The sequence below is a fragment of the Nyctereutes procyonoides genome, unplaced genomic scaffold, assembly GCF_905146905.1.
Source record: "Nyctereutes procyonoides isolate TBG_1078 unplaced genomic scaffold, NYPRO_anot_genome, whole genome shotgun sequence".
In the NCBI taxonomy this organism is placed as follows: Eukaryota; Metazoa; Chordata; class Mammalia; order Carnivora; family Canidae; genus Nyctereutes; species Nyctereutes procyonoides.
In genome coordinates, this window is record NW_026575137.1 from 8,987,694 (window position 1) to 9,015,092 (window position 27,399).

The window sequence follows — 27,399 nt, forward strand, 5'->3', positions numbered from 1 at the left end:
ATATAAAACACTTTGTTGAGCATGTTTTAAACTATTAATCTTTTATACATCTTTATATAAGGCAGTAGCTAACAAGTCTGCTGTGGACACAGATTTTCCCATTTTCAAAGCTTTACATATTTGTGTGTTCTAAAAATACCTTTTAAAAAAATCCATTACCCATAAAAATATTGACTATATTGATTGTTATGCTCCAACCAATGCAAAGTACCTTGAAAATTCATGTAAACAAGAAATCACATATGTGAGTAATACAAGACATATTATCTTCTTGTATTATTTATTTTTCACGAAACAGTTCTAATTGATTAACTCTCAAGAGACAAAGCGTGATTTTGTAAACCAACTTTGTATTGTTTGGATTTAATAGACAATCCAAGAAAATGATTCTGAATAGGTAGGACTTCTGTTACTGTTGTGTGGGAAGGAGAAAAAAAATCAAAACACAACTGCACAACTTAATGACAGATTGTTACATATCTCCCTAACAAGAGGGGCAAACTGATACTGCAAGCAGCCAGAACAACGTAATTAAAACAGAATTCCAAGTTTATACTAATACAATAATAAGTTAATTAAAATCAAGATCAACTGAACTTTCTATTTACACCAGTTCAGACAGCCCAAGAGGAAAGGAACTCTATTTTACAGACATATGTGACTCTTTGAGCTTCTGTCATCCAGGTGCCATTTCTGATGGAGCACATGTGCACTGAACAGTTGGCAAAGAAGGAAAAAGATTACTGTAGATGTATGGCAGATAGTCTCTCTAATGATATAAAATATGTCTGGAAAGAAAGCAGGGCTTCTTTGTAAAATGAAAAATTTCCCATGACTTTTCATTCCTTCTTAGGCTCTGAATGTGATTTGAGAATGTTTCTGTAAATGAGGATATATACTTTTACTTATGATGTATATGGGACAAAAATAGATTTAGTAATCTGTAAGTGATGGAGTTATACACATAAATTGGCTGAGACATCCGAAGAATTTAGGATCTGTTTTCCATTTAATCTAAACGCACCATGAATAGGTTGCCTGTCAAAGTAGAAAGATTTATAAAAGTATCCAGTAGCATACATTATACTACGTTGCTAGGTAAGGTTCTTTTCTTGATATCCTATGCAACTATTTAAAAAGATGTTTTTGAAAACTGAAAATACCAGCAGAAAGAATTCAAGATGTTCCAGTTTCAGTACTTTAGAAAGTATTGGTCCCAAGGGGTACTTTTATAAAATTATTTCCCTTTAATGCATTGATTGCTGTTCAGCTAATCTTCATCTCGTTCCAGATCAGGGTCAACATCTGTGGACAGTCTGAGATAAAAGAAAGCATAGAAAGCCAGTAGGAGGGCCAATATAGCTGCAAGTACAAGGCCAACTTCCTGAGGAGGGAAAAAAAAAAGTAGGTTTGAAATTGATGAAAAGAGATTGGCTCATGTTATAAGTTTCATCAGAGAAAATAGCAACCTAATTCTATCATCCAGAATAATAATTTGAACCTAATTAATCACATTCTATTTGTTTAACACTTCTTGTCATTAAGTAAAGTAACTTATTTTATACTTAATACCGACTGCAAAAACAAGTACATCAGTGGGCGACTGATTTCTACTATTATTTCTATGCAATTTGTGCTTTTCTAATAGCAAAATCAAACTTCATAATTTTAACATATTTTCATAGTTGGGATATCAAGGTGTTGAGTGCATGCAGTGTAGTTTGTGCCTACATAGTTTCCCTGTTCTCTATTTGAGTATGTTTAACTTTATTTGTTGCTTCAATAAATTTGTTATTAGTTGTAGCTTTTGGACACAGGTTTATCTTTCTTTTTCTAATGGGAAGAAACTATTACAACCAGTTTCTAAATTATGTCTCTGTAAATCTTTATTAAGTATTATTTTGTTGAAACTCTAATTTTTAAACTCTAACTTCTATAGTTCATAATGTAGGGGAACAAAACTGAGTACTCTTCACTCATGAAGCAAGATACAGTATAATTTACCAGAACTGCGAAGGCTGATTCTGAATATTTCATTTGGTGATTTGATGTGGATTATATTAATTATGTTAAAATAGTGGACAAAAATTTTACCCCATGTATTATGGCAAAAATCCTATTATCTCTTAAAAACTCCATAAACATAATATATATATATATATATATATATATATATATGAAGTATATAGTATACAGTATGTAGTATACACATACACATTAAGGAATGTTCTCAATATTAACATATCATTTGGCTAAAAAGAGCAAAAAAAGAGCAACTAGTGCCAGTTCCATATCCTAAAGAGCCTAATATGCCTTTCTAATTTTCAATTGTGTATCATACCCATTCCTGGCATTGTTTTATGGAGAAGCAGTTTATTTGCATTTACATGAATATATTTTACATTTCATCAGAACGTAAAATTATTAATTCAACAGATGCCACCTAATAAACTTTAAAAACATTAAAATAAATTTGGTTTATAATAAACATGAAATTTTTACCTGGGCGCTGAAATCACACATGGGTACCTTATGCAGACATTTTACATTTATTTAGATTTCCAGACTATGAAAAAAAATATTGATAAAAATCATGGGGTTGACAGACTCAGTGTCAACTATTTTTGTAAGGTTTCATTTTTTTAATCTAATACATCAATTTAATGTCAAATGAAAGTGAATTTTTCTTTGTTGCAGTTGGAACACTTTGGCATCTCAAAAGGGCACGGCAGCATCAGACAGGTTTCATTTATATTCTTATATCCACAGCTGTGCTCCCAGACCCATCTGGTTACACAGCTACTAATTTTAAGAGGATGTAATAAACAAGTGACACACAACTGCAAACTCCATCTGTTCTGTATAGTGGACAACAAAACTGTTCAACAGCAGTCCCCATCCAGACAAGCTTAAAGCAAGAATAAAGTTTTTGTCTTGATTGGAGGCCATCATCCACATCTCATTTGATAATCACCTCTAACTGCTGCTTTTCAACTGCTCCTTGCCCTTCAAAAAACTCTCTGTAATCTTCACTCTACATTTTCAGGATACCCAAGGGCATGAAAATGGGTTTTAAGGGTAGGAAGTAGAGAACATTCATAGAATACAGCTTTAGACAATCCATTAATTCAATTAAGTCTACTGAATATATGGTGGAGGGGGTAGGGCTAAAGACTATTGAATGGGGGAGGAATAGCATCATTTTCTTTTTTAAAAAGTTGAGAAGATGAACACTGTGGGGACTGGATATATAAAGGGTTAAAATAATAAAATTTGAAAATACTGCTTTCAGGATGCTGGTGACACTAACCATAAGTTAGAGACCTGTAGGCATTTATGACCCCCCCCCCCCCGCCCGGCCATTTTCAGTTTTACATCTGAAATCACAAAAAAGAAGAAAAATAATGTTTCCAGATGGCTCATCCCAAGAGGTTCTTAGCAGGATCTGGTTGACACTTGAGTATTTTATTTATGTAACAGATAAATTAAATTTTTGATACTTATTCTCTTATTAGATTACACCTTTCAAAAAAACCTTTCAAATAAACTAATTAATTAACAAATATTAATTATCTTTTTCTTTCTAAACATTAGAAAACACAGATATTTACATTCTAAAAAATTTTTAATATTACAATTCTTGAAAAATCACCTAATTATTTTTTAAATAGCAATGCAATAGGAAATATTGGTTGTGCAAATATTTCTTAGGTGGCACTAATTATTAGGTCATAAATTATAACATTCTGTTTACATTGGTAAGACATAGGAAATAAAATAGATTCTGAACAGAAATTAATTCCAGATTTTGATCCAGTAATATTCACATCTTATTCTGAATCATTATTGTTCTCTCAAAGCATTTTCTATTACTAAACATATGTTTACAAAAAGGCACTAAAAGTCTTTGAGCATAGAGACTGTATTGTGTATTCTTTACATCTCTAGTCCTAGATTTCTCAGTCAATACTGTTGATTTTACATGGTAATGAAATCTGGAAATTATTTCTTGTATAAATCCCTCCAAGATGATCATGTCTTAGTCATCTCTCTTTCTACAGGTTCTACAACATCATAATACAGCATTTCTAAACAAATAATTGAAGGATTAAGATTTATATAATCTATATGTAAAGGATATTAAAATTATGTAATTCTCTGAAAACTTTACAACAGCCATATCACTATCTCCACAGCAAAGCTGAGAACATTTTATCACATATAGTATCTAATACAATGCAGACTTAGTTGAAGCGGGGGATCTTGAGGCCGCTGACAAACATCCAAGTGAAGTCTTGTTTGTACAAACCAGTAATGGCTAATTCAAAGAAATATTTTCTCAGCTAACAATTTATAAATGAATTCTATGTCCTGGGTTCAATGTTAAGAGTTTTCATGGTATCATTTAACGTTCCTGACCACCCTGTGAGGTAATGGCATAATTGCCATTTTGCAAATATGTCAGCGTATACTTAGCTAGATGATGGCAATAGTTAGAGGCAAGAGGAATGTGATCCTAGGCCTCTTTCTTCTGTGATCAGTGTTGTCATTGCTGTTATTTTTCTATTCCGTGCAGCTGTTCATATTTCTATAGATTTAAATTATTTTAAGAGATAACTATGATTCATTCTAAAAATAAGTAGTAAAGTGATAAAAATACTATAATATTATGGTCATCCTCTATCAACTAGATAAGAGTCAAACATGTTTGATGTTCATTAGTCCTTAGTTGCTTCTCTGACATTATCAATATGGATAAAATCACTCACTGGGGAAATTAAACAGCATTAAATGGCAATTGCTGAAAGAAACTTCGTTATTTAAAATCCTATGCTAAAATGACAAGGCAATCAAAGTTTGACAGGGCAAACTAATTAGTATGCCAGATTTGAAATGTAAACTACCTCTATGGTTCTGATTCTAAAAAGTTCCATATCATTTTAATGGGCTCTTCATGTAATTTTTTAAGCAAAGTAAACAATGTTTAAAGTTAAGATTTTTATTTTCCATAGGTTTACATATCAAAATGATATGCCAGCTTATTAAAAAAGAGCTTTGTCTGGATGTCAGTCAGAAACTCTTTTGTACATACTTTAAATCATAAATGAAATCTAAGAACTTTTTTCTCATAAAAAAGAAAAGCAAATTCTGTAATATTCATAAAAATATATTAGAAAATTTCACTATATGGTAGGTTTATCTCATTCTAAGACAGTCATTTCCTCAAATTAGAATAACAAAAATTATATGAGCAAATGAAAAAGAGAATATGTATATATTAATAAATGAATGGCTGCACCATTTCTCAAATTCTAATTTATAGCTGCTCATTATATTGTGCCACAAGTGGATTTTGCTACCCCAATATCTTTCTTTAAAAAATTCCAAGAGCAAAACACCATATTGTGAGAGATAAAAGTGACATAGTGCCTTGGTGGAAAATTACAAATAGCACTCCTACTACAAGAGACAATCATCAGGTAACTAACTGTAAAACAAAGAAGAAAACCCCTAAGTATGGCTTTTAGAAATACCATGTCATGGAAATAATTTTAAAGATGAATAAAATTTCTTGTGAATGAAAACTTCAAAAGATGAATCATCTCTCTTTTAAACAAAAAGGCAATTTACTTTTTTTTCATTAAAAACTGACACATAGCACTAACTGAGGGGAGTGTGTTGTGGAAACATACCGTATCACACGGCAATGCTTGATCAAAATCAGCAATCAGGAGTAAAAAGAAGGCAGTGTTTCGTGATCGTAATAGCAAATTCTGGAAGACAACCAAATATATCATCTGGCAGTTCAACAGCTGTTACAGCCTGGTAGTAATACCTTGGCATTTGTTATAAGCTATAACTTAGAAAAATTGATTTTTCATCTGCCAGATAAAAACCAAAATCTTCTTTTAACATTTTAATATTTCAATAAAGTATATATACTAATCGCTTTAATTTTATACATTTGACAGTAGAACTGTCAAGTTAATTTTTGTATTTATACTTTGATTCACCTCGAAATACTTGGCAAAAAAATTGATATGAGTAATAATGTAAATGTAATTCTGTTGAACTTCATTGTGCTAGCACATTGGATTAATATCTGCTTACATCATTCTCAGATCCATTTATCCCTTCCTAAGCAGTTAAAACACTGGTTTTCTAAAAGAACAAGTTTGGAGACATCGTTAGAATTTCATCATAGAGAGTACTGACAACAATAATAATACACAGAGTAAAATCATACATATTAATGACCTAAGTATGTATAATTATAAATAAAACTTCAATAACCATAAGATCAAATTTATTGAAAATAAAAGACGTTTTTGATTCAGGCCACATAAATCACTGAAAATTTTGAACAATATTTACAGTAGCTAGAGAAAAAATAAATTGCAACTTTAAATAGAACTGGCTCTCTTATGTGACATTGTGTTTTATTTTAAGACCTGGTAAAAATCTCAGGATCAGAATGATGTTTCCCATTAAGTAAACTCTTTATAAAAGCCTTCAATTCTGGCATTGACTTTGATTTTGAAATGTCATAAAACATTTAGCATTCAACATTTATGCAATCCAGTTTTAGAAAATGAAATGGCATGCATATATCAAATTTTAAAGTTACCAAATACAGGTACCTTTATGCCTATTGCTGTTTTCTTTGCTTCTGCTTTTAATTTGGTTGCTCGTAAAATAGGTTTGGTTTTTTTATAATCTTGTTTACCTAGAAAGAAATAATTTCAGGCAATAAACTACGCATATATATAATTCAAGTTTAACAGCCATCTGAAATGTCAAAGAATGTTTAAATACAGTAAGACGGAGACACAGAGCTGCAAAGCAGCTCCCAGTTATGGAAGTCATAAATGTGTCACACTAAGGTCAATTTCTCTCTTAATTTTTTTTCCAGGAAGAAGATATGACAGACATCTTTGATTCGGTGTGTAGTGAAGAGCTAAAAAGATAAAAGCCTATTTTAGAGAGTAAGATGTTTAAAGTAAAGACAGTGAACCTTTTGGAAGCATTTAAAAACAAATGGGTAAATGAGTATATACAAGATCCCATTAATAGGTAAATTAACTTTATCACCCTACATGAAGAATAAGAGATCATTATACACTTATTTTATTAGGAATATGCAAAATATCCAAATAATCAACTTGAGGGGATATCCTCAAGTTTTCTGTAAGAACCTGAGGAAGATCTGTAAATACTTAACTTTTTGTCACTGAATTCATTAGAAAAACACATATTTAACTTTTGTTTGCTCTTACAAGAGGACAGAATATATATGGCTAGATAAAAGATGTAGGAAAGCTACATTTAAATATTAATTTCAATCCTCTTTACCACATTTCACAGCCAAAGATGAACAAAACTAAGCATCACCAAATTTCCCTTTTTATGTACCATTTGTGTTCGAATGAGTAACAAACCTGGGTTTGTATATGACCTGCATGTAACTGATGAGTTACATAACCTGTGAAGAAAATAGATTGAACAATAACAAAAAAACAAACAAATCAAAAACAACAGTAACAAAAACATTGACAGAATAGTACACTCTTTTGTTAACCAAAAGAACGTTTAGCTCAGAACTGGGTCAATGGGTCTCGAATACAGTATGTCACTCTGTGTGGGAGTTAGCTTAAGACCATATATTCTCTCAAAATTTTATAGTCTCCTTAGTTTGCCTTTTTTCTCTTACTCCCCTTCCTTCATGATCAATTCCTTTCCAAATCTTACCCTGTATCTCCTTTATGTAAATAATGCAACTTTTAACTTTAATTTCCACATCTTCCTTACACTGAAATAAATCTGAAAGCAGTGGATCTACATTATAGTATGTCATAAAAAGTTAATGTGCAATAAAATAATGTGTTTGCTAATGATTCAAAAGTGCCTTTAGAATTCCATATAGATTTTTAGAATCAGAAATGGCAGGGAGAAGTGAGTCAAATGGATGGGAGTAATGAAGAAATGCTCTATTTGTGTTCATTAGACACATAAAAGTGTTTATTTGGCTGAAGAGCTATGTGTGTGTGTGTGTTTTTTAAAAGAGCCAGTGTATTCTATTTCCTTAACTGCTATCATGTAGCAGTCATTCTGGATCTATGAACATGCAGAAGCTTAATAAATATTATTTGATGATAAGGTTTAATGATCCAGAAATGAACCAATTGTAAAAATGTACATCAAATGATCTAAATTTAAATTATGAAATGAACAAACTACAGAAAAATATTACTCTGACCCATTTTAAATTAGCAACATTTAATTTTGCTGAAAAAGCCTTGACAAGTGTTCACTCTGATTTCACATCTCAACAGTCAAACTATTCATGTCATTATTCCTGCTGAGATATAAACAGCTCAGAACAATGAAAATGGTGACACATCAAATGCCTCCACTCAGGGTTACAAAGCAAATTTTTAAAGAGAATCTAAAGAGAAATTTGAAGATTATAGATCTGAGGCCAAAAAGCCATTTCTTGTTTTATCTTACACATGCCCTATAATAATCTCTGGGTGCAATGGGGAAAAATAAATGGAAAAAGGATCGTCTTAACCAAATGTTTTTCATACATGTGTGCATTATTCTGGAAGATGTGTCTGCCATAAAACAGACTCAAATATATCTTAAAGAGTCAATGTTAAAGTGAGAATTTATCACTCTACTTCACTTGCCATGGAACTCACTGGTTAAATAATGTGTTCCATTTCAATTTAACTCCTGATTCTTAGAGAATAATACCTCCAGATGCATATTAAAGTTGATACGAACATTTGAAACTGTATTTATGATAAATACAAGGTTTTAAAAATTATTTGCACCTGGTACTTCTCCAAATAGTGCATCTGTCATTAGTTTAGCATTCTGCTTGCTAAGTATGATATCCAAAAGTATATAGTGAAATATGAGGTTTCAGTCTACTAGGTAAAAAAGTTTACTGGGGTATCTGTTAAGTTCTTTAGAACTAAAACTAGATGTTTCTATTATACCCAAATAAGTTTTCAACATTTAAATTTTTTATGGCTTCAAGAAGGATACCTATGCCTACACAATTGTAAAAGAAAAAAAAAAAGATAAAACACAGAAGTCCCTGCCTTCTAAGTACTTAATTAAAAAAAAAATACACACATATATAATCCACATATAAACATCTAGATTTTATATGTAGATGGCTTCTTAGACACATTTGGGTCTGATTTTGGTTATATCAATAATGCAATAACCAAAGTAGCTGTTTGGCAACTGCTCAATACATTTTATATGAGAGGAAACCTGGAGAATTTAAGACTATGAAGCTGATCTGGGGCCTCAATTATCTAGTTTCTCTGTTCAATGACACCTTTCAGCACATTTCTGTATTTTCATTTCCTATAGCATAGTTTAATAAGAGCTTTTTTTCCTCCATCGCTGAGCTTCCTAATTGATTGATTTATGCTTCCTTTCTCCAATATAATCCCATAATACTACTTTATTATATTTTATTCTTAAATTATCACAATGAAATTGATTTTTTTCCCTTTTGGTATAAAGTTCTATGAATTTTAATGCTCTTGTATAGATTCATCTAATTACTACCATAATCAGGGTACAGAATAGTTCTATCTCAAAAAACTCCATGTGGTATCCTTTTAGATCCATGCCTCCTCCCACCCACAATTCCTGGCAACCACTGCTCTACAGTCCATTTCTATAGCTGTCTTTTCAGCAAGATGGCAATAATGTGACAATGGCTTCTTTGACTCAGCATAAGGCCTTTAAGTATCACCCAAGTTGCATGAATCACCTATTCATTCTTCACTATTGCTGATTAGTATTCCATTATACAAAGGTACCAGAGTTTGTTTATCCATTCACTCACTTAAGTGCATTTGGGTTATGTCTAGTATTTGGCAAGCTTATTACAAGAGCTACCTATAAGCACAGGTGTATGAGTTTTAATATGAACACAAGTTTTCAATTTATCTAGAGTAGGACTATTGAGTCAATATGGTATAAGTATATATTTAACTTTGTAAGAAACTGCCAAACCATTTTCCAGGGTGGGTGTATCATTTCATATACCCACAAGCAATGGATCAGAGTTCTGGTAGTGTCACATCAGAACTAGTATTAGTATTTTTTCCTCTAGATTATCTAATTTTTAGCATACAACTGTTTATAATATTCCTTTATAATCCATTTATATCCATAAAGGTCAATATGCAATGTACCCTGTCTCATTAATGATATTAGTAATCTGAGCATTCCTTTTTTAAAAAATAGTATAACTAGCGGTTTCTTAAGTGTATTGATCTTTCTAAGTGAATTTTTTTTTTTAACTGTTGTTCTCTATGTTTTTTCCACTCTAATCCTTATGATTTCCTTTTGGGCTTAGTTTGCTTTTTTCATATTCTAAACTTGTAGGCAGAAAGCTAGGTTATTGATTTGAAATCTGTCCTCTTCATAAACATACTGTTTAACAGGTGTAAATTGCCATCTACGTACTGTTTTAGCAGCATCTCATAAATTAGTAAAGAGAGGAAAAGAGTTACACACAAAAAATCTATGTGGACTTTATTTACCTATGCAGTTACCTATTTTTTGTTGTTTTTTGTTTTTTTTCTGTATATGGATTTGAGTTACTGCCTTGTGTACTATCATCCTAGCCTCAAGGACTTCTTTTAGTGTTTCTTGCAGGGCAGGTGTGCTATTAACAAATTATCTGATTTTGTTTATCCAAAAACATCTAATTTCTCCCTTTTTTGGAGGACAGTTGTGCTGGATATAGAATTCTTGGCTGACTGTCTATTGCTTTCAACACATCATATGTAATATGTTACTTTTCTCTTGCTGCTTTCAGGATTCATTCGGTATATTTGACTTTCAACAGTTTGACAATAATGTGGCCCAGAGTGGATCTCTTTGTTTTTATCCTACTTGAAATCTGTTGAGGTTCTTAGATAAAAAAAATTAAAGTGCTTCATCAAATTAGGGAAGTTTCTGGATATTATTTTTTCAAATACCTTTCTGATCCTCTCCCTCCTCTCATTCTGGAACTATTGTACATAGATTGGTTGTACTATTGTGCATAGACTGATATGATGGATGGTGTCCTACAGATTTCTGTTCATTTTTTTGTCATTCATTTATTCTTTTCTCTTCATGTTCCTCATAAAATATAATCTCAATTAACTTGTCTTCATGTTCCCTGATTCTTCTGTCAGTTCACAACTGCTGTGAAGTCCCTCTGGTGAAATTTTTTAAATTACTGTATTTTTCAACTCTAGAATTTCTATATGCTTTTTAAAAATATACATAATTTACAATTCTATAATAAGGTGCTTTATTTAATGAGGCATCATTCTCATATTTCAATTTTTTAGGCAGGCACCAAACTGCTGAGCCACCCAGGCATCCCTATTGTTTGTTTGTTTTTTAATGACTTTTATGGTCTAATTCTGTAGAGTCTGTGTTCTCTTGTCATTTGCAGCCTCTCAGCTTAATGTTAATCTAAAGACTGGACAAATACTTTCTTAAATGCCTTGAACCAATGTCTTCCAGCTTTGCTGGGGAGTTGTGTATGGTATATGTGGGTGTGCGGGTGTGCATGCATGCATGTGTGTGTGTGTGTGTGGGTGTGCATGTGTGTTGTTATACATTTTCCATCTTTTGACAGGGGTTTATAGTTCTGCCTTAGCCTTCTCTTCCTGCTAGCTTCATAAAGGTCATCAAGAGGTGAGAAATTTTATAGCCTTTTTGGGTCTTTATTAGACATGGCATAGCCTTGCACAGTTTGTGGCTTTCTAGATTCCCAGAAATCTATGTTAGAGATTTTTAAAGACCCTACAGACATCTCATTGCCCAGTTTTTCAATATTTTTAGGACAGCCTCCAGCTAGTCCCAACTAGTAATGCTGCTTCAAGTAGTTGTGATACTAACTAGCCACTGACTGTATTTGTCAAATGCTGGGAAGGGCTCTTCACACAGAGTGAGTTCTAAGTCTAGTTAAATAAGGACAAGTTTTGAGAATGAGGCTTTTCAGTGATTACCAGACAGGTCAGATAAGGACAATTCTGTGAGGATGGAATGTGGCATAGCTCCAAACTCATTCTGCCTTCTCCACTAACTACAAGATGCTGTTTTTCACAACTACTACAATTGTAAGGATAAGCAGACAAAGATGGAATTAATAGCAGTTAAAACTGAACAAAGCCAAATTTTCTTATTGAGATTCAGTTGTTTTTCTCAAACAAATATTCCTTGGACTGTTGTAAGAGTTTCATTAATTTACAGATTTCTGAAAAAGTGATTCTTTTTTTTTGCCATTCTTTTTATTGCTTTTATAGAGAAACGGATCCTTACGTTTTATTCAAGAAGTACTTCTCCTCTCTTTACTTTTAATGTTGTTGTATTTGAAGTTATTTCTTTCATACAGCCTAGATTTAGGTGATTTTATAAAATTTCAACCTGAAAATCTACTGTCTTTTAATTGGTATGTTTAGACCATTAACATTTAATGGAACTCTTAATGTTTTTATTTAGATCTGTTTTATTATTAGTTTCTTTTTCTTCCCTTTGGTTTGTTCCTGCTTTACTTTTCCTGCCTTTTTTTGAATTATTTAAACATTTTAGTATTCAATTTAAACTATTATGATTTTCATATATTTCTTAATATGTTTTAAAAATTGCCCTAGAGATTACAAAATGTATACTTATTTCTTTAGGTTCTAAATCAATTTTATTCAGTTTGCTATTTTTAAAAAGAACCTACATTATTTTAAAAATTTTAATATGCACACTGATAAATTTTATATTCTTATATAATGGAAATAAGCAATATAATGGTTTGTAGAGCTAGTTTTATTTGATTTTCTGTGCTTATATTTGAACTTCTTGGACATGTGTCATGGAAAGTTGATGTATACAGTGGACATTTATTAATTTAGGCCTTTAAATGTCTGCAAGCAAAGAATTATAAAAGTGAATAGACTGCTGTAGCACAGGTGTGTTTTCGTTAAAAATACCAGGCAAGCTTTTTAAGGAAAACATAAATAGGCTATATGTTCTTATATAATAATCTTGTATGACATAAAACCATTGGATGTGTGTTCTTATTATAGTTTAATAGTTTTGAAATAAAAAGTGAAACACATATGCAAAGTTAGAAGGATTATTATATTCTTGTTACTGAAACTTTATATTCATGATAAAACTATAACTTATCCTTAGATAGTATCTGTGATTTAGTTGTGACATAAAATTTCCTACTACTCTTCTCTCCAGTTTTGTGTCTGGTTTAATTGAAGAGTATCCTGAAGTTGCTAGATCTGTACTATTAAAAAGTTACATTATTATTTTTGACAATTTACATTAATAGATTTTTTTATATTGTGAGTGCAAAACAATGTACAGAAATATATGTAATGTTCAGGTTGATACATGATGATACATTCGATTCTTTTTTTTTTAAGATTTTATTTATTTATTCATGAGAGACCCAGAGAGAGAGATAGACAGACAGAAAGAGAGAGGCAGACACCCGGGCAGAAGGAGAAGCAGGCTGCATGCAGGGACTCCAATGTGGGACTCGATCCCAAGATTCCAGGATCGAGTTCCAGGATCGATTCCTGGGCTGAAGGCAGGAGCTAAACCACTGAGCCACCCAGACATCCCGATAAATGCCATTCTTAATCCCCAATCTCAATGATCACCATCAAAAGAGCCATAACCTTCTCTTTAATTCTCTCTAAAATGACTATATAATTTAAACTTATGAGATATATTTATATTAATAAAATGCTATCTTTGTATGTTTAAAATAAAGTTGCAAAATTAATTTTCTAGTAGAAAATTCTATAATATGGAAAACTGTTTTTATGGCCTTGTAAGAATACAGATTCTATTATCCTTGTGTACAATTCTTATTAAAGAAAATACATTTAGATAATTGCATTAAGATTACCAATCAAAACAAAAAATTTCTCTAAAAATTGTGACATTGAGAGTTAAAATTCTTTCAAATCAATCTGAGATTCTTAACAAATAGAGAGTGTATAAATGTGAATTACTCATTACAAAACCTTTTTGCATGTAAAATTCGAGAGCATTTTTGGGGAGAAAGTGAAAAACCTTCCCCAAATATGATAATGATATAGTTAATGCAGTTAGAACAATAAAGTAAATTTATTTTTATGTGAATGCTTGGATTTATAAGAACTCACATATGACAAAAATACATTTAAGATGTGTGAGCTTTAGTATTTATTCCATAGTCAATTTTAGCTTTTTTTAAATGTATCTGGTTTTAATGCTGAAAAATGGACATTTCAAAATTAAGAAACATTAAAACTTGCATTTTATATAGGAAAATATGTCATAAAATTGCTCTTTGACCTAATATCAGCACTGATTACCAGACTATTAGTATATGCACAGTTATTGAGTAGAAGATGAAATCTCTGAAATAGGGATATTTTGGCTAGCAAATAACAAAATATTAATTATTGTCCATCAGGAAACAAGAAAAATATAAGAAAATGTATATGATAGTTTATTTTCACCTGCGTCCAAAATTTTAATTGCATGAGTCATGACTTCTTAAGGTTAGTAGATAGAATTATCAGAACCTCTGAGAATAGTGTGACATTAGATCATATCACTGACTATCACTTGTACCTAATTAAGCATAATTGAAAATGTACCCTTATGGTCACCAGAATTTTTATATCCCATTTCCTAAACAACTCATTTATTGATTCATTCATTCCTTAAAAAATATTTACTGGAGGATGCCTGGCTGGCTCAGTCAGTAGAGCACCTGACTCTTCATCTCAGAGTTGTAAGTTTGAGTCCGGCACTGGGTGTGGAGATTACTTAAAATCTTTTAAAAAATTATTTATTAAGCACTTACCATGTAATAAACAATGTTAAACAATGTTAAGGGTACTAAACACACAGTAGTATGAGCAAAACAGATCAATTGTCTATTACCCTTGTTAAAAAATAAATAATAAGCAAACAAAAAATGTTCAGTTTCCTAAGTGATAAAATGCACCAAAAAGAAAAATGAAGTTGGTAAGGGGCAGAAAATAAAAGGGAGAGATGAACTGTTTCAGAAACAGTGGTCAGAGAAGGCCTCCTTGGTAATGTCACTAGACGTTATTACTTAATGTCACTTGGCTAGATACTTAAATGAATTTAGAGAGAAAGTCATGTAGCTATCTGATAGAAGTAATTCCAAATACTGGGAGCATCAAAGTGCAAATACTCAGGAAACATGAATCCCTGGAGGGCCAAAATGTCACTGAAGTCTCTCAAGTCGGAAAAAAAAAAAAAGTGCTTTATAGGTAACAAATTGAAAGTCTAAGAGTTAGGTCAGCATCATGGCAGCATGCATTATTCCTTTTTTCCCTCCCCTTTCATTTACAACTAATCAGATATCCCTCACTAAAGAAAAGTGCCTCTGCACCACATACCAGGACACTCAAGAGACATATCTATTCATGCACCCAAAAACAGGAGGATTGGATGGCAGAGGAGGCAGGGGAGCCAGGGAAGTTGCCCCAGAGGTAGCAGCTGCATAGGAGGCTGCTTCAGGCATGGCTATGTGCCAGCACAATCTTTCTGGCAGAGAAGGTGGAAGGTGAAGGTTGTGAGTGGGGTCTACCCAGTTGTGTGCTCTGCAGCTGGGGAATCTATTGCTTTCTCTTAGGAGGGAAGTAGGAAGACAAAGAGAAGTGTTTCCTGCTCTCTGCCTCAGGTTCCTGGCAATAGGATCCCCTTAAGTCATATGGAACTCCTTCCTTCACAATCACGGAACCCTCTATAGAGACAGCTGTGGGCACACCCAGAGCTCCAAAAGTGAAGTACACACCTTCACCCACCTGCCACCAGTTTTTTTTTTTTTTTTTTTTTAATGCCTGGACTCCCAACCTGGTGAATCAGCTGTGAGAAGAGAAACCAAAAAATTACGCTATACCACCACCTTCTGGAAGGCAAAAGGAAGACTCCTAATTACCAACCTGTTGAACCATTAGAATCACATTAAACAAAACTTTACCTAAATACAAAAGGTGTACACTACTTTCAATGTGGTGGCAGAAGCACTTTTCATCAAACATAAGAAATCATGATAATACAATGTCACAAAAAAAATGACACTTTCCTAGCAACTGAACACAAAGATATGGAATATCATGATCTAATGGATAAAGGAATTTCAAATACCTGTTTGAAGACATTCAAGAGCTCCAAGAAAACTCAGAAAGGCACTAAAAATATCTCAGGAATAAAAATAGCAAACAAAAAAGAGAAGTTTATCAAAAATATTGGAATTCTAAATAAGAACAAAACAGAAATTCTGTAATAATTCTAATGCATTAGAATGTATTGGAAGTAGATCAGATCAGATAGAAGAGAGAATTTACAAGCTAGAAGACAGATATCTAGAAATCACTCAGGTAAAAGAGTTTGAGAAAGAACTTAGATTTTTTTAAAAAGTGATGTAATCCTACAAGAGCAATTAGATTCCATTAGAAAAGCCAATATAAAAATAATGGGTATTCCAGAAGGAGAAGAGAGGGAAAAGAGGGCAGAGAGTTTAATTAAATAAGTGATAGCTGAGAACTTCCCAAATACAGGGGATTGGATATAATTATATGAAGCTTATAGGAGACCTTATCACTTAATGCAAAAAGATCATCTCCAAGATACATTTTATTAAAAATGTTAAAAGTCAATGATAAAGAATTTTAAAGGCAGCCAGGGAAAAAATGGCAGTAACCTACAAAGGAATGCCTATTTCACAACAAGTAAATTTCTCACCAAAAACTCTACAGGTCAGGAGAGAGTGGAATGATAGATTTAAAATACTGAAATATTAAAAACTGTCACCCAAGAATATCCTCTCTGGCAAGGTTATCCTTCATATATAAGGAGAAATAAAGGCTTTCTCAGATAAATAAAAGCTGAGGAAGTTCACTGACACTAGACCTGCTGCACAAGAAATGTTGAAATAAGGATATCGAGCTGAAAAAAAAAAAAGACAAATGTACACAAAATTCTGATGGTGACAAAAAGTTAGAATCTTTTTAGAATAGGGTTGCCTGAGTGGCTCATTTTGTTGAAATGTCCAACTCTTAATTTAGGCTCAGGTCATGATCTCAGGGTTCTAGGGTCAGTTTGGGGCTCCATGCTCAGCAGAGAGTCCACTTGAAGATTCTCACCTCTTCTCCACCCCTCCCCCCTGCTCCTGTTCTCTCTCTCAAATATATAAATAAATCTTTTTTTAAATCATTTTTAGAATATATACTAAACTCTTAATTATACTGTAAAGGTCAAAGGAAAATAACATTAAAAATATAGCCACTATAATGTGGTAACTGATTTCAAGAATTCGTTAAAGGATTATACACCATGGCCAAGAGGGACTTATCCTTGGGATGCAAGGATGGTTCAATATATGCAAATCAATAACTGTAATATTATCACACTCAAAAAACGAAAGATAAAAATCATATGATCATCTTGATAGATGCAGAAAAAGAATTTGACAAAATATAACACCCTTTGATAATAAAAATCCTTAACAGATCAGGTACAGAAGAACATACTTCAACATAATAAAGGAATATGTGACAAACCTACAGTTAACATTATACTTAATGGAGAAAAATTGAAAGCAATCCCTCTAAGATTAGGAATAAGACAAGGATGCCTATTCTTACCACTCCCATTCAATATAGTATTGAAAGCCCTAGCTAGTGCAATTAGACATAACAAAGAACTAAAAGACATCCAAATCAGGAAAGGAAAAAGTAAACTATTTGCTGATGATTCAGTCTTGTATGTAGAATCAACAATTTTAAATTTTGGTAAATGGCAGGATACAAAATCAACGTACAGAAATCAATTGCATTTCTTTACACTAATTATGAAGCATCTCACAAAATAGAACTATCCCATTCACAACAGCACTAAAACAATAAAATAGGAATACATTTAAGCAAGGAAGTAAAAGATCTATGCAGTGAAAATTACGAGAGTTGGCTGAAAAAAACTGAAGAAACTAAAAATGGAAAGAAATCCCATGCATGGATTAGAAGAATTAATATTGTTAAAATGGCCATACCACCTAAAGTTGTCTACAGATTTAATGCAATCCTCATCAGAATACCAAAGGCATTCCTCACAGAAATAGAAGAAAAAGTCCTAAAATTTGTGTGGAACTACAAAAGACTCTAAATAGCTAAAGTAGTCCTGAGAAAAAAAGGCTTCTGTACAGCAAAAGAAAAAAAATGAAATGACAAACTATAGAATGGGAGAAAACTTTTGCAAATCAACTTAATAACATAAAACCCCAAACCATCCAATTAAAAAATAACAATAAAAATATTTCCAAAGAGAACATCAAAATGGCCAACAGACACATGAAAAGATGCTCAATATCACTAATCAGGGAAATGCAAATCAAAACAACTATGAAATAGTACCTCATGCCTATTAGAATGGCTATTATCAGAAAGACAAGAGACAATAGGTGCTAATTATATCATGCTATATGGTATCATTTATATGTGGAATCTAAAAAAGCTAAGCCTGTTAAGAAAAAAACAAACAGTAAAGTGGTAAGTTACCAGGGGTTGGATGGATGGAAGAGAGGGAGAGAAGTGATGGTGTAAGTATACAAACTTGTAACAAGTAATAAATAAGCCATAGAGATTGAATGCACAGTAAAATGAATATAGATAAAAATGTCATACTTTAATTATGCAACATGATAAATTTTGCTACATCAGCAGCATAATACATAAATGTATCAAAATCCTACATTGTATACCTTAAACTTACACAATGTTACATGCCAAATTTATTCAATTAAAAAAAAATAAAGTAAATTTCAAATTAAAAAGTTCAATTCCTGATGCTAGGCTCAGTGGTCCATTTCAGGTTCTATGAACACTGACAGTTTCTGGGTGTATGCGCTGAAATGATAGGAAGGATCTGAAGCGTGGTTCCCTGATATGTACTGTGGAATTATTTTGAAAGTAAAGGCAAAGCAGAAATATTACTCCCTTTCCTTACTAAAATCTTCATTCCTGGAGAAGTTTCAGAGATTCACTATTATCATAAAAACTAAATATTCAGTCACACGGATTATTTCCACAGATTATTTATTTTCTTACTGTGACTAGTTGGTCTTCAGGGACCAAATGAACTATTACATTCAAACTTATGGTAGAATTTTCTTATTGTTCTTACAGTAGGAGACTATAAAAAATCCTTCATACATGATAACAAATAGCTAACTATTCTAGCCAATGTTTTTTTCTAGGTTCCAATCATAAGTACAAGAGACTATCTGCCTTTACTAGACAGGAACAGCAGTATACTTATTGTTCTGCTCAAGAACTAGAACAACTGTCTGTCTCAAGGCTATGGTCTCATTCCAAGAGAATTTAACTGCCCCACTACTACACAATATATCACAATGACAATGATATGACGTAAGGTTGGAGAAGACATGACAACTGCCTGAGATGCCTCATTCAGGTATGTGCATAAGAGGGAAAAGAGGGAACATTCTGTTAAATACAGAAACTTGCCACCTAAATTCTGATTCATGGAGGTCCACTGATTTGGAGCATGTTAGGATTGTTTCCAAGAAAAAATGTCCACCTTGCTGTGCTTTATGCTATAACTACCATTAAGATAGGGACATAGGTCTAACTTAAGTACTTGGCATGAATTGATAACATTCTTCTATGATCTATGACACAACATTCTTCTACTAGGTATATTATAGAGAAACTCTTGTACATATCATCAAAGAACAGACATGTCCAAAAATATGCAATGAGTGCTTATAATAACATTTATAGAAAAAAAAAAAGAAACAGAGAATGATCTAATGTCAAAACCAGGAAAACAGAAAAATTCTGGTATACAGAAACAATGAAATGCTATAAAGCATAAAAATGAATAAACTATTATCAAATTTCATCAATAAGAATAAAACTCTAGGGGCGCCTGGGTGGTTCAGTCAGTTAAGTGTCTAACTTTGGCTCAGGCCATGATCCCAGGGTCCTGGGATAGAACCTGGCATCAAGCTCCCTGCTCAGTAGGGACTCGGCTTCTCCCTCTACTCCCCACATATGCACTCTACTCCCCACATATGCACTCTTTCACTATCTCTGTGGCTCTTTCTTTCTCTCTCAAATAAAATCTTTTTAAAAAAGAATAAAACTCTAAAACATGATATTCAATCAGAGCAAATTACATAATATATACGGTATGATTTCACTGATATAAAATCCAAAAACAAAACAATATATTGTTTGACACATAAACAGAATTATTAAAAAATCAAAATTATGGTTTACCTCTGAGGCTTAGAGACTATTGCAGTTGGGAAGGGGCATAAAGAGGGTTCTCAGGTACTGGAGTACGTCCAGTTTTTAAGCTGGATGATGGTTACGTAGTTGTCCATGCTATAGTGTTTTAAAAATCTACATACATATCTGAGATACAGAGAGAACCTGAAAAGCTGCTGGTGTTGAGTGGGGCATGGGACAATAAAAGGTTCTCCAGTAGATTGCTATGCAAGCCACTCTACCTCTTAAGAGTTTATGGCATAGCAGAATAAATGAAGCTTGAAGTGCTTTTAGCTGTGACATAGAAATAAGCCTTTAGCAGGTCCCCCCAAAAAAGATGTGGCAGTCTCTAGAGCTTTGGAACAGTGCCATACATCCTTCAGCAGGTAACAGCTGCTAAGAAACAACTCCTGGATTGCTACCAAGCTCTGATGGAGACTGACTACCTGGTCATGAGACTCAGAGACCATCTGGCCAGAGCTACCAGTTATGAATTGGAGGTTATCTAATTCAACAAACCATAAAATTGGGTGTACCATTTTAGCAGTTAAAAAAAAAATGTTTGTGGATGGCTCTTTGTAACATGCTGACACCAGCTGGAAGCAGACTGCTATCCTTGGAGATGGCCCTAGAACAAAACCTATAAAGGAAATCCTCCCAGTGGCCGAAGTTTGAGCAGTACATTTTGTTGTTTTACGTAGGAAAAGAGGTAACTTAAGAAAGGCACAATATTAGTTTTCCTGAACTGGATACTGAGTCTGCCACCTGGTCAGTTTGGATTATTTATGCCTACAGGTAAACAGGCAAGACGGAGAATCGCAGTATTGGCTAGGGTAATCGATGCTGGTTATCACGGATAAAATGATTAGTTAATACATATTGAAGGCCAAAAGAATTTGGAAAGATGTTAGGGAACTTCTGGGGTAATCTCAGGTACTATTATGACCAATAATAAAGTCATTTATTATTGTCATTATAAAGTTATGAAGAATTGAGGAGTAAGTGTAGGAGCAAGTCCATTTGCTTTATAACTTTATAAATAAAAGAATCGCATAGAACCTTTAGGAATGAAGACGTGGGTTACCCACTAAAGACAACTCATCAGACTAAGACACTTGCTAGGAACAAGATTCAGAATGAATTTTGGAGGAGGGAGGTCATAAATTACAACTACTACAACCAGCTAGAGACCTGAGAATCGTAACCCAGGCTTGGTTGGAAAATATACAGGTAGCTGAAGATCCTTTCAAAATTATTTTAATGATAAAGGGCAGAAATCCAACCTGAAATAATGTAAAAATAAGAAAGGGCGGAAGGAGAGGGAGAGAAGAAGAGAAAGAAAGAGAGAGGCAAAGAGAGACTGATTAATTAATCTTTTATTTATTCCAGGAGATAAGAGAAGAATGAATTCAGCTGGGATTGACATGAAATTCAGTCTTGACTCTGAAGGACTTTCTCTTTCCACTACCAGTTTGTATTTTTTGTTTCACTCTAGAATCATGGCTATTTCCTGCTCTGGTTCATATTCTTATAAAATGAAGAGCAAAGTGGAATGGATACTCCTTCTTTCCTTGGGATCACTTTAATCATTCTTAAACTCAAAAAATTATCAAGTTTCTTCCAATTACAGAAGAGTAAGATGCACCTAATAAAATGCATCTAGTTCCCAATTCCAGCAACTTTAACAAATCAAACTAGCCTGTCTCTGATTTCTCCTGTTAAATATAGATTTAAAATATATACTTGAAAACTCATGGCACATAATCAACAGAAGTTCCTGCTCCACGTCTAAACAGGGATTATGAGTATCAAGTAAAAGCAAAATCATAACTAAAAAGTAAAACACTGATGCAAAATAATTTCTGAATTACACCTGGATTTTTTGATAGCAAAGATGATTCCACACATATTCATAATTTTTATTTATATATACTTTGCAGACTTTGTAGTATCTGCTTTTAAAACAGAATAATTTAAAAAGTAATTTTCAGTTATAATTTCTAATCAGTAGATATTATCTGTGTTAAAGTTTCCTTTCTTATTCAGTATGTGAAAATATATTTAACTAACATTGGCACCATTTCTATAAAGAATCACAAGAATCACAAAAACATTTAATAAAAGTCATAAATATTTAGTACTTTAATATTGTCATATACTATTCCTCATATTACACTAATTTAGAAAAGAACAGAATAATTTATATGCTCTACTTAATTCAACATATGAAATAATAAATTATTTCATATTTAAAGACATGCTTTAACTATGTCATAGTTTCACTGAGAGTTTTCTTAGTTGAACGAAATAATAGATTACTTAACTGCTCTTGGCTTTTTGCTTTTCAATTCCTTTACTTTGTCCAGAAACAAGACTGCATCTTTGCCCTTTGTTGATATTGCTGTCTAAGCTCATTATCATGTGAATATCTGCTTATTGTTTTATAAATGTTCATTTTTCAGAAGCTCACTGTTTGTCTCTTTCTCAACAGTCGACATTACACTAGCCACACTCATTATCATCATGTGGCAGTACTGCTCTTCCTCTGCCTTTGCTGCTTTAAAAATTAATGCACTGTTATTTTCTGAATACTGCATAAGCTGCTTATGAGTACATTATGCTATCAAGCAAGCACATGCAGAAAAGCTTCCTAAACTGTTATTCTTTCAATGAAAATACAGCTGGTTCTGCTTCAAAGGCACATCTTTTCACCTGCAAATGGACTTGCTCCTACACTTATTCCTCAATTCATTGTCTTTTATTTGTGTCTGGAAATCTTTAATTGCCTTTAATTAGAAAAAAGTAAATTCAGTGCTTTAATCTTGCAAATACATTCAATCATAATTCTGTCTGGGATGAATACCAAGTTCTATTCACTGTCTGATCTCTATAACAAAGATATATAATTTATTGTCCATTTATAGAGACCACACCAATTAAGATACAATAGAAAAGCAAGGAGATAAGAGTCAAAATATTTGAAAAGAAAAATTTGCAATCTAAATTTAATTACTCAAACGAATTATTGGAAGATGAGTTATTTACAGCATGCCAAAAATACTGACAAATAATATTTGTTAATCAAAGTAAAGACTTATATTTCCTTCAACATTTTTAGAATAATTTCCCATCAACTGTTTCAAATCCCTCCCCTCTTCAAAAAGCAAAACACTATTTGAAATCTTACTTTTCTCATCTTACCATATGATTACCATATGGTATTACCATACCATATTACTTGCATTACATATAAAAGAGCAATGTAATTTGGCATATAAAGTAATTTCCCTGCCATATGAACACAAATTTAGGTTACTCTATTATAAACTACAAATAACTAGAATACTCATTACAAAAGCAAGGATCTATAGTCTTTCCTGTGGAATCCTATAGCAAATTCTGGTAACTATGTGAATAAACAAATGATCAGTTTTTTGATAGCTACAAAATGAATAAAATCAGAAATTTCCATGGTCACAGGCAAAAAATAATAATTTGTTAATCAAGCTGATGTAAAACTTTTTACAAAATGAGAAACTTAATAAAATAGATAAAAAATAAAAAATACAGATCCAGTGGATTATCACTGGTATAGTATACCTTTACATTTAGCCAGTTTTACAATATGATGTACAATTTGCAAAAATTATTTTTTTCAAAATTATTTATGGATATTTGGACTAAGGAGAGGAAATAAGTAAATTCATCCTTAAAAATAAAAATTCATGCAAACTTTAAAAATTGTGTTATAAAGGCAACTCAAACCAATTTTTTCTTTAAATACTGAGAACACCTTTATATTAATCATACATTGCAGAGGATCCACTATGATATAACATCACATAAGGACTAGGAAACAAGCACTATGCTTTGGGTTGCTAGAAAGATAAACCAGCAAGTTGCTCATGAGATATTAATTAATTTCTCAAAAAATCATATTAAGAATGCTGACCAAGCATATGTCGTTGAGTAGAAGATATTATAAAGCATATCAGTCTTTAGTTTGCACCTAGCCAAAACAAGCAAATAAGTAGTTTTCAAAGTAATTGCTATGTGTAGTATATCCTTGCAGATACAGAGATAAAAATCAATGGAAAACTTTAAAAAAGTATCACAGGGAAGATAAAACAGGAACTTTCAGAAAGGTTAAATAACAGCATATTTTAGTAAGTTTTCGAGTTAAAGATACTCATTCTTTCAAGACATATAATAGAACACTTAAGAGTAATATGAACAGAGTAGATTATACAAAGAATATATAGAACTTAATTACCTTAGAATTAGGCAGATTTTTTTTATTGAATATTTTTAGGTACTTTCTATCATTAGAAGTGATCACTGATGCAAAATAAAATTAGATAAAGCTTCTGTCTTTAAGAATGTTTAAATCTCAGCAGATATATATATATATATATATATATATACACACACACATACATACATACAAAAGAAAGAAAAAACATACAAAAGAAAAAAGTAGTATGTGCTATCAGCCAAGTAAAATGCTCAAAAGACTTCTAGTTCTGAAAATTTGTTAGGCAGAGCTGAGGTGGATCCTTTTTTTGATATAAACACCTAGAAACAGTACTAAAAAGCCCATCCTGTGAAGCTATAAATATTGAAGGTGTATATACTTACATACATACATACATGATAATAAAAGGAAAAATGGAAATGTTCAAATGGTAGAAACAAAGATAAAACTCAAAGCAAAACAGCTAGTTTTAGGGGATATCCTAATAGCCTTGAGTGGGGAGGTGGAGGATCGGCAATCTAAAACCTGTGTCTGGCTGTAGATATCAAGAGGCTTGCACATTTCCTTTAGGCCCAGGCATGTGTAGCATAGCTGTGAAAAAGAAGCTGAAACTGAAATATATGGGTAAAATTGAGATCTCCAAAGGACTGACTGAATCATACAAAAAAGACAGAAAAATAACCTGTACTTATTTGGAGAAATAGCAAGAAATATTTCTACTTCCTCTAAGTTCTAGGTGTGGAGACAAGATGTGTCACCTGTGAGAAATACAATTCTTAAGCCTGTCAGACTAAAAAAGAAGTTGTGAGGTCCAAACTGCAAGAATCTTAGGCCAATAAATAAGTCAGAATAATGATCCAAAATAAAATCCCTACTGTGAGTAAGTAAATTAAACACTGCTCTGTAAGATTATTAAACAATTCAGACTGCAGGAACTCTCACAGCAGGAGAAAACAGAAAGAAAAACAAATGACTCTATTGAAGATGAATACACACACATGCAGACACACACACACATACAGAGGAGGGGAGGAGAAACATAAACCATAAAAGGATTGAAAAAAAAGAAAGAAAAATAAAATAGCATGAGGTACAATAAGCCAACATAACAGTTGGGCAAGTTGGTACCATAAGAAGGAACAGTGGAAAAAAGCCTGAAAGTATGATATGTACAATTGGTGTTTAAAATAATTAAAGAGGAAAAAACCAAAGAAATAGAACAAAAAAGAATGATTTTTAAAGTGATTAAATGGTCCTTTTACACATGGCAGAAAAGGTCAGTGAAATCACATATCCATGGATACAAGTTAGACATAGTAATAAATAAATGATTGAGAAATAATAAAAATTCTTAAATTCTAATCAAAGGGAAGATAAGTCTGAGAAATAACAAACCCAAAATATGACAGAAATTTAAAGAGAGAAAATATATAACTATGATTTTAAGAGAGATGAATGTTGTAATATGAAGACTCAATTTATATAGAACAGTAATTCTAAAAGGAGAAATTAGAAGGGAGAAAGCCATTATTCAAAAGACAAAATAATAATAATAATAATAATAATAATAATAATAATAATAATAATAATATATTTAAATCCTTCCAGAACTTAAGAAAGGCAAGAATCTTTAGGATGAAGGAGCACACCAAATTTCAAGTATTTTTTCCTTTTTACTAAATAAAAATAAGCATTTGCATTAGATTAAAGCTAAAAAGGTTAAAAAGAAAAATCTGAAAACAGGAATGAAAACTCTAATTAAAAGAAGTGGCAATTACATTATTGGAAGATATCTCATCAGAGACACAAGAAACAGGAAATGAATAAAACAGTATTTTCGAAGTTCTGAGGAGATACAAATATCAACCTAAAATTATGTACCCAGCTAAACTATAATTCAAGTATAAGTACAATGTAGTACTACTGCTTTATAAACACAGACCGAGACTAATAGATATTTGCATGAAGGCAAAAATAAGGAAACTTCACCAGAAGGCAGATGTGAAATACAAAAAGGAAAAAAAGCAAGTATGAAGTTAGATATAAGTAATTACTGGTTACTAAAACTACAAAATGATAGCTGTAATAATTGAGTTTGTGCTATTGAAAATGAGAGAAATAAAGTAATAAACACAATAACATGAGCAACAGGAAGGAGTAATAATATAGAGTTAAAAATCTTTATATTGCTTTGGATAAATAAAGATATTAATAGACTTTAGATTTCACTAAGACAGAGATTTCACAAAATAAAATTTGAGGAATTGAAGAAGAAGAAAATGAAGACAAAGAAGAAGAAGAGGAAACAAGGGGAAGGAAGAAGAGTAGGAGGATGAACAGGGAAGGCAGGAAGGCAGGCAGGAAGGAAGGATGGAAGGAAGGAAAAAAGGAAGAAAAATTAAATTAAATGAAATGCAAACCTTTCAAAATTTGAACAAGAAGAACTCCAGATTTCTCAGGAAAAAAGGTTTGGGTAGAGATTAGCAAAGAAAACCTGCCACAAGTAAATATAACAAAATAGTATTATGGAAACATATCTTGATTTTTCATTCACAGTAAATGATATAGATTTAAATTTGCTTGCTCAAAAACAAAGATTCTTAGGCTATATAAAAACATAAAACATAATGCAAAAGTTGAAACAAGAATAAAGCAGTATGGAAAAAATTATCAAAATACTAAACAAAAGAAAGTTATTTACCAATATTAATATAAGACAAAAAAACCCTAATGAAAAACTTAAATGCATTTTTCAAAATAAAAAGACCATTATTTGAT

At 32.1% G+C, this 27,399-nt stretch overlaps 1 protein-coding gene across 6 annotated transcripts in view; it reads right to left on the reverse strand.

The window, feature by feature from the left end:
• Positions 1–330: 330 nt before the first annotated feature.
• TRIQK (triple QxxK/R motif containing) overlaps positions 331–27,399 on the reverse strand; it is an 81,928-nt gene continuing 54,859 nt past the window's right edge. For 5 of the 6 annotated variants that reach the window (XM_055303530.1, XM_055303529.1, XM_055303531.1 and 2 more), the window contains 3 exons: positions 6,642–6,727; positions 5,694–5,774; positions 331–1,384 (listed from right to left, as the gene is read on the reverse strand). In XM_055303530.1, coding sequence (XP_055159505.1) covers positions 1,271–1,384; positions 5,694–5,774; positions 6,642–6,727 — 281 coding nt within the window. In that variant the 3' untranslated portion in view covers positions 331–1,270. The remainder of the gene's footprint in view (positions 1,385–5,693; positions 5,775–6,641; positions 6,728–27,399) is intronic. The other variant, XM_055303533.1, reaches the window with a different exon arrangement.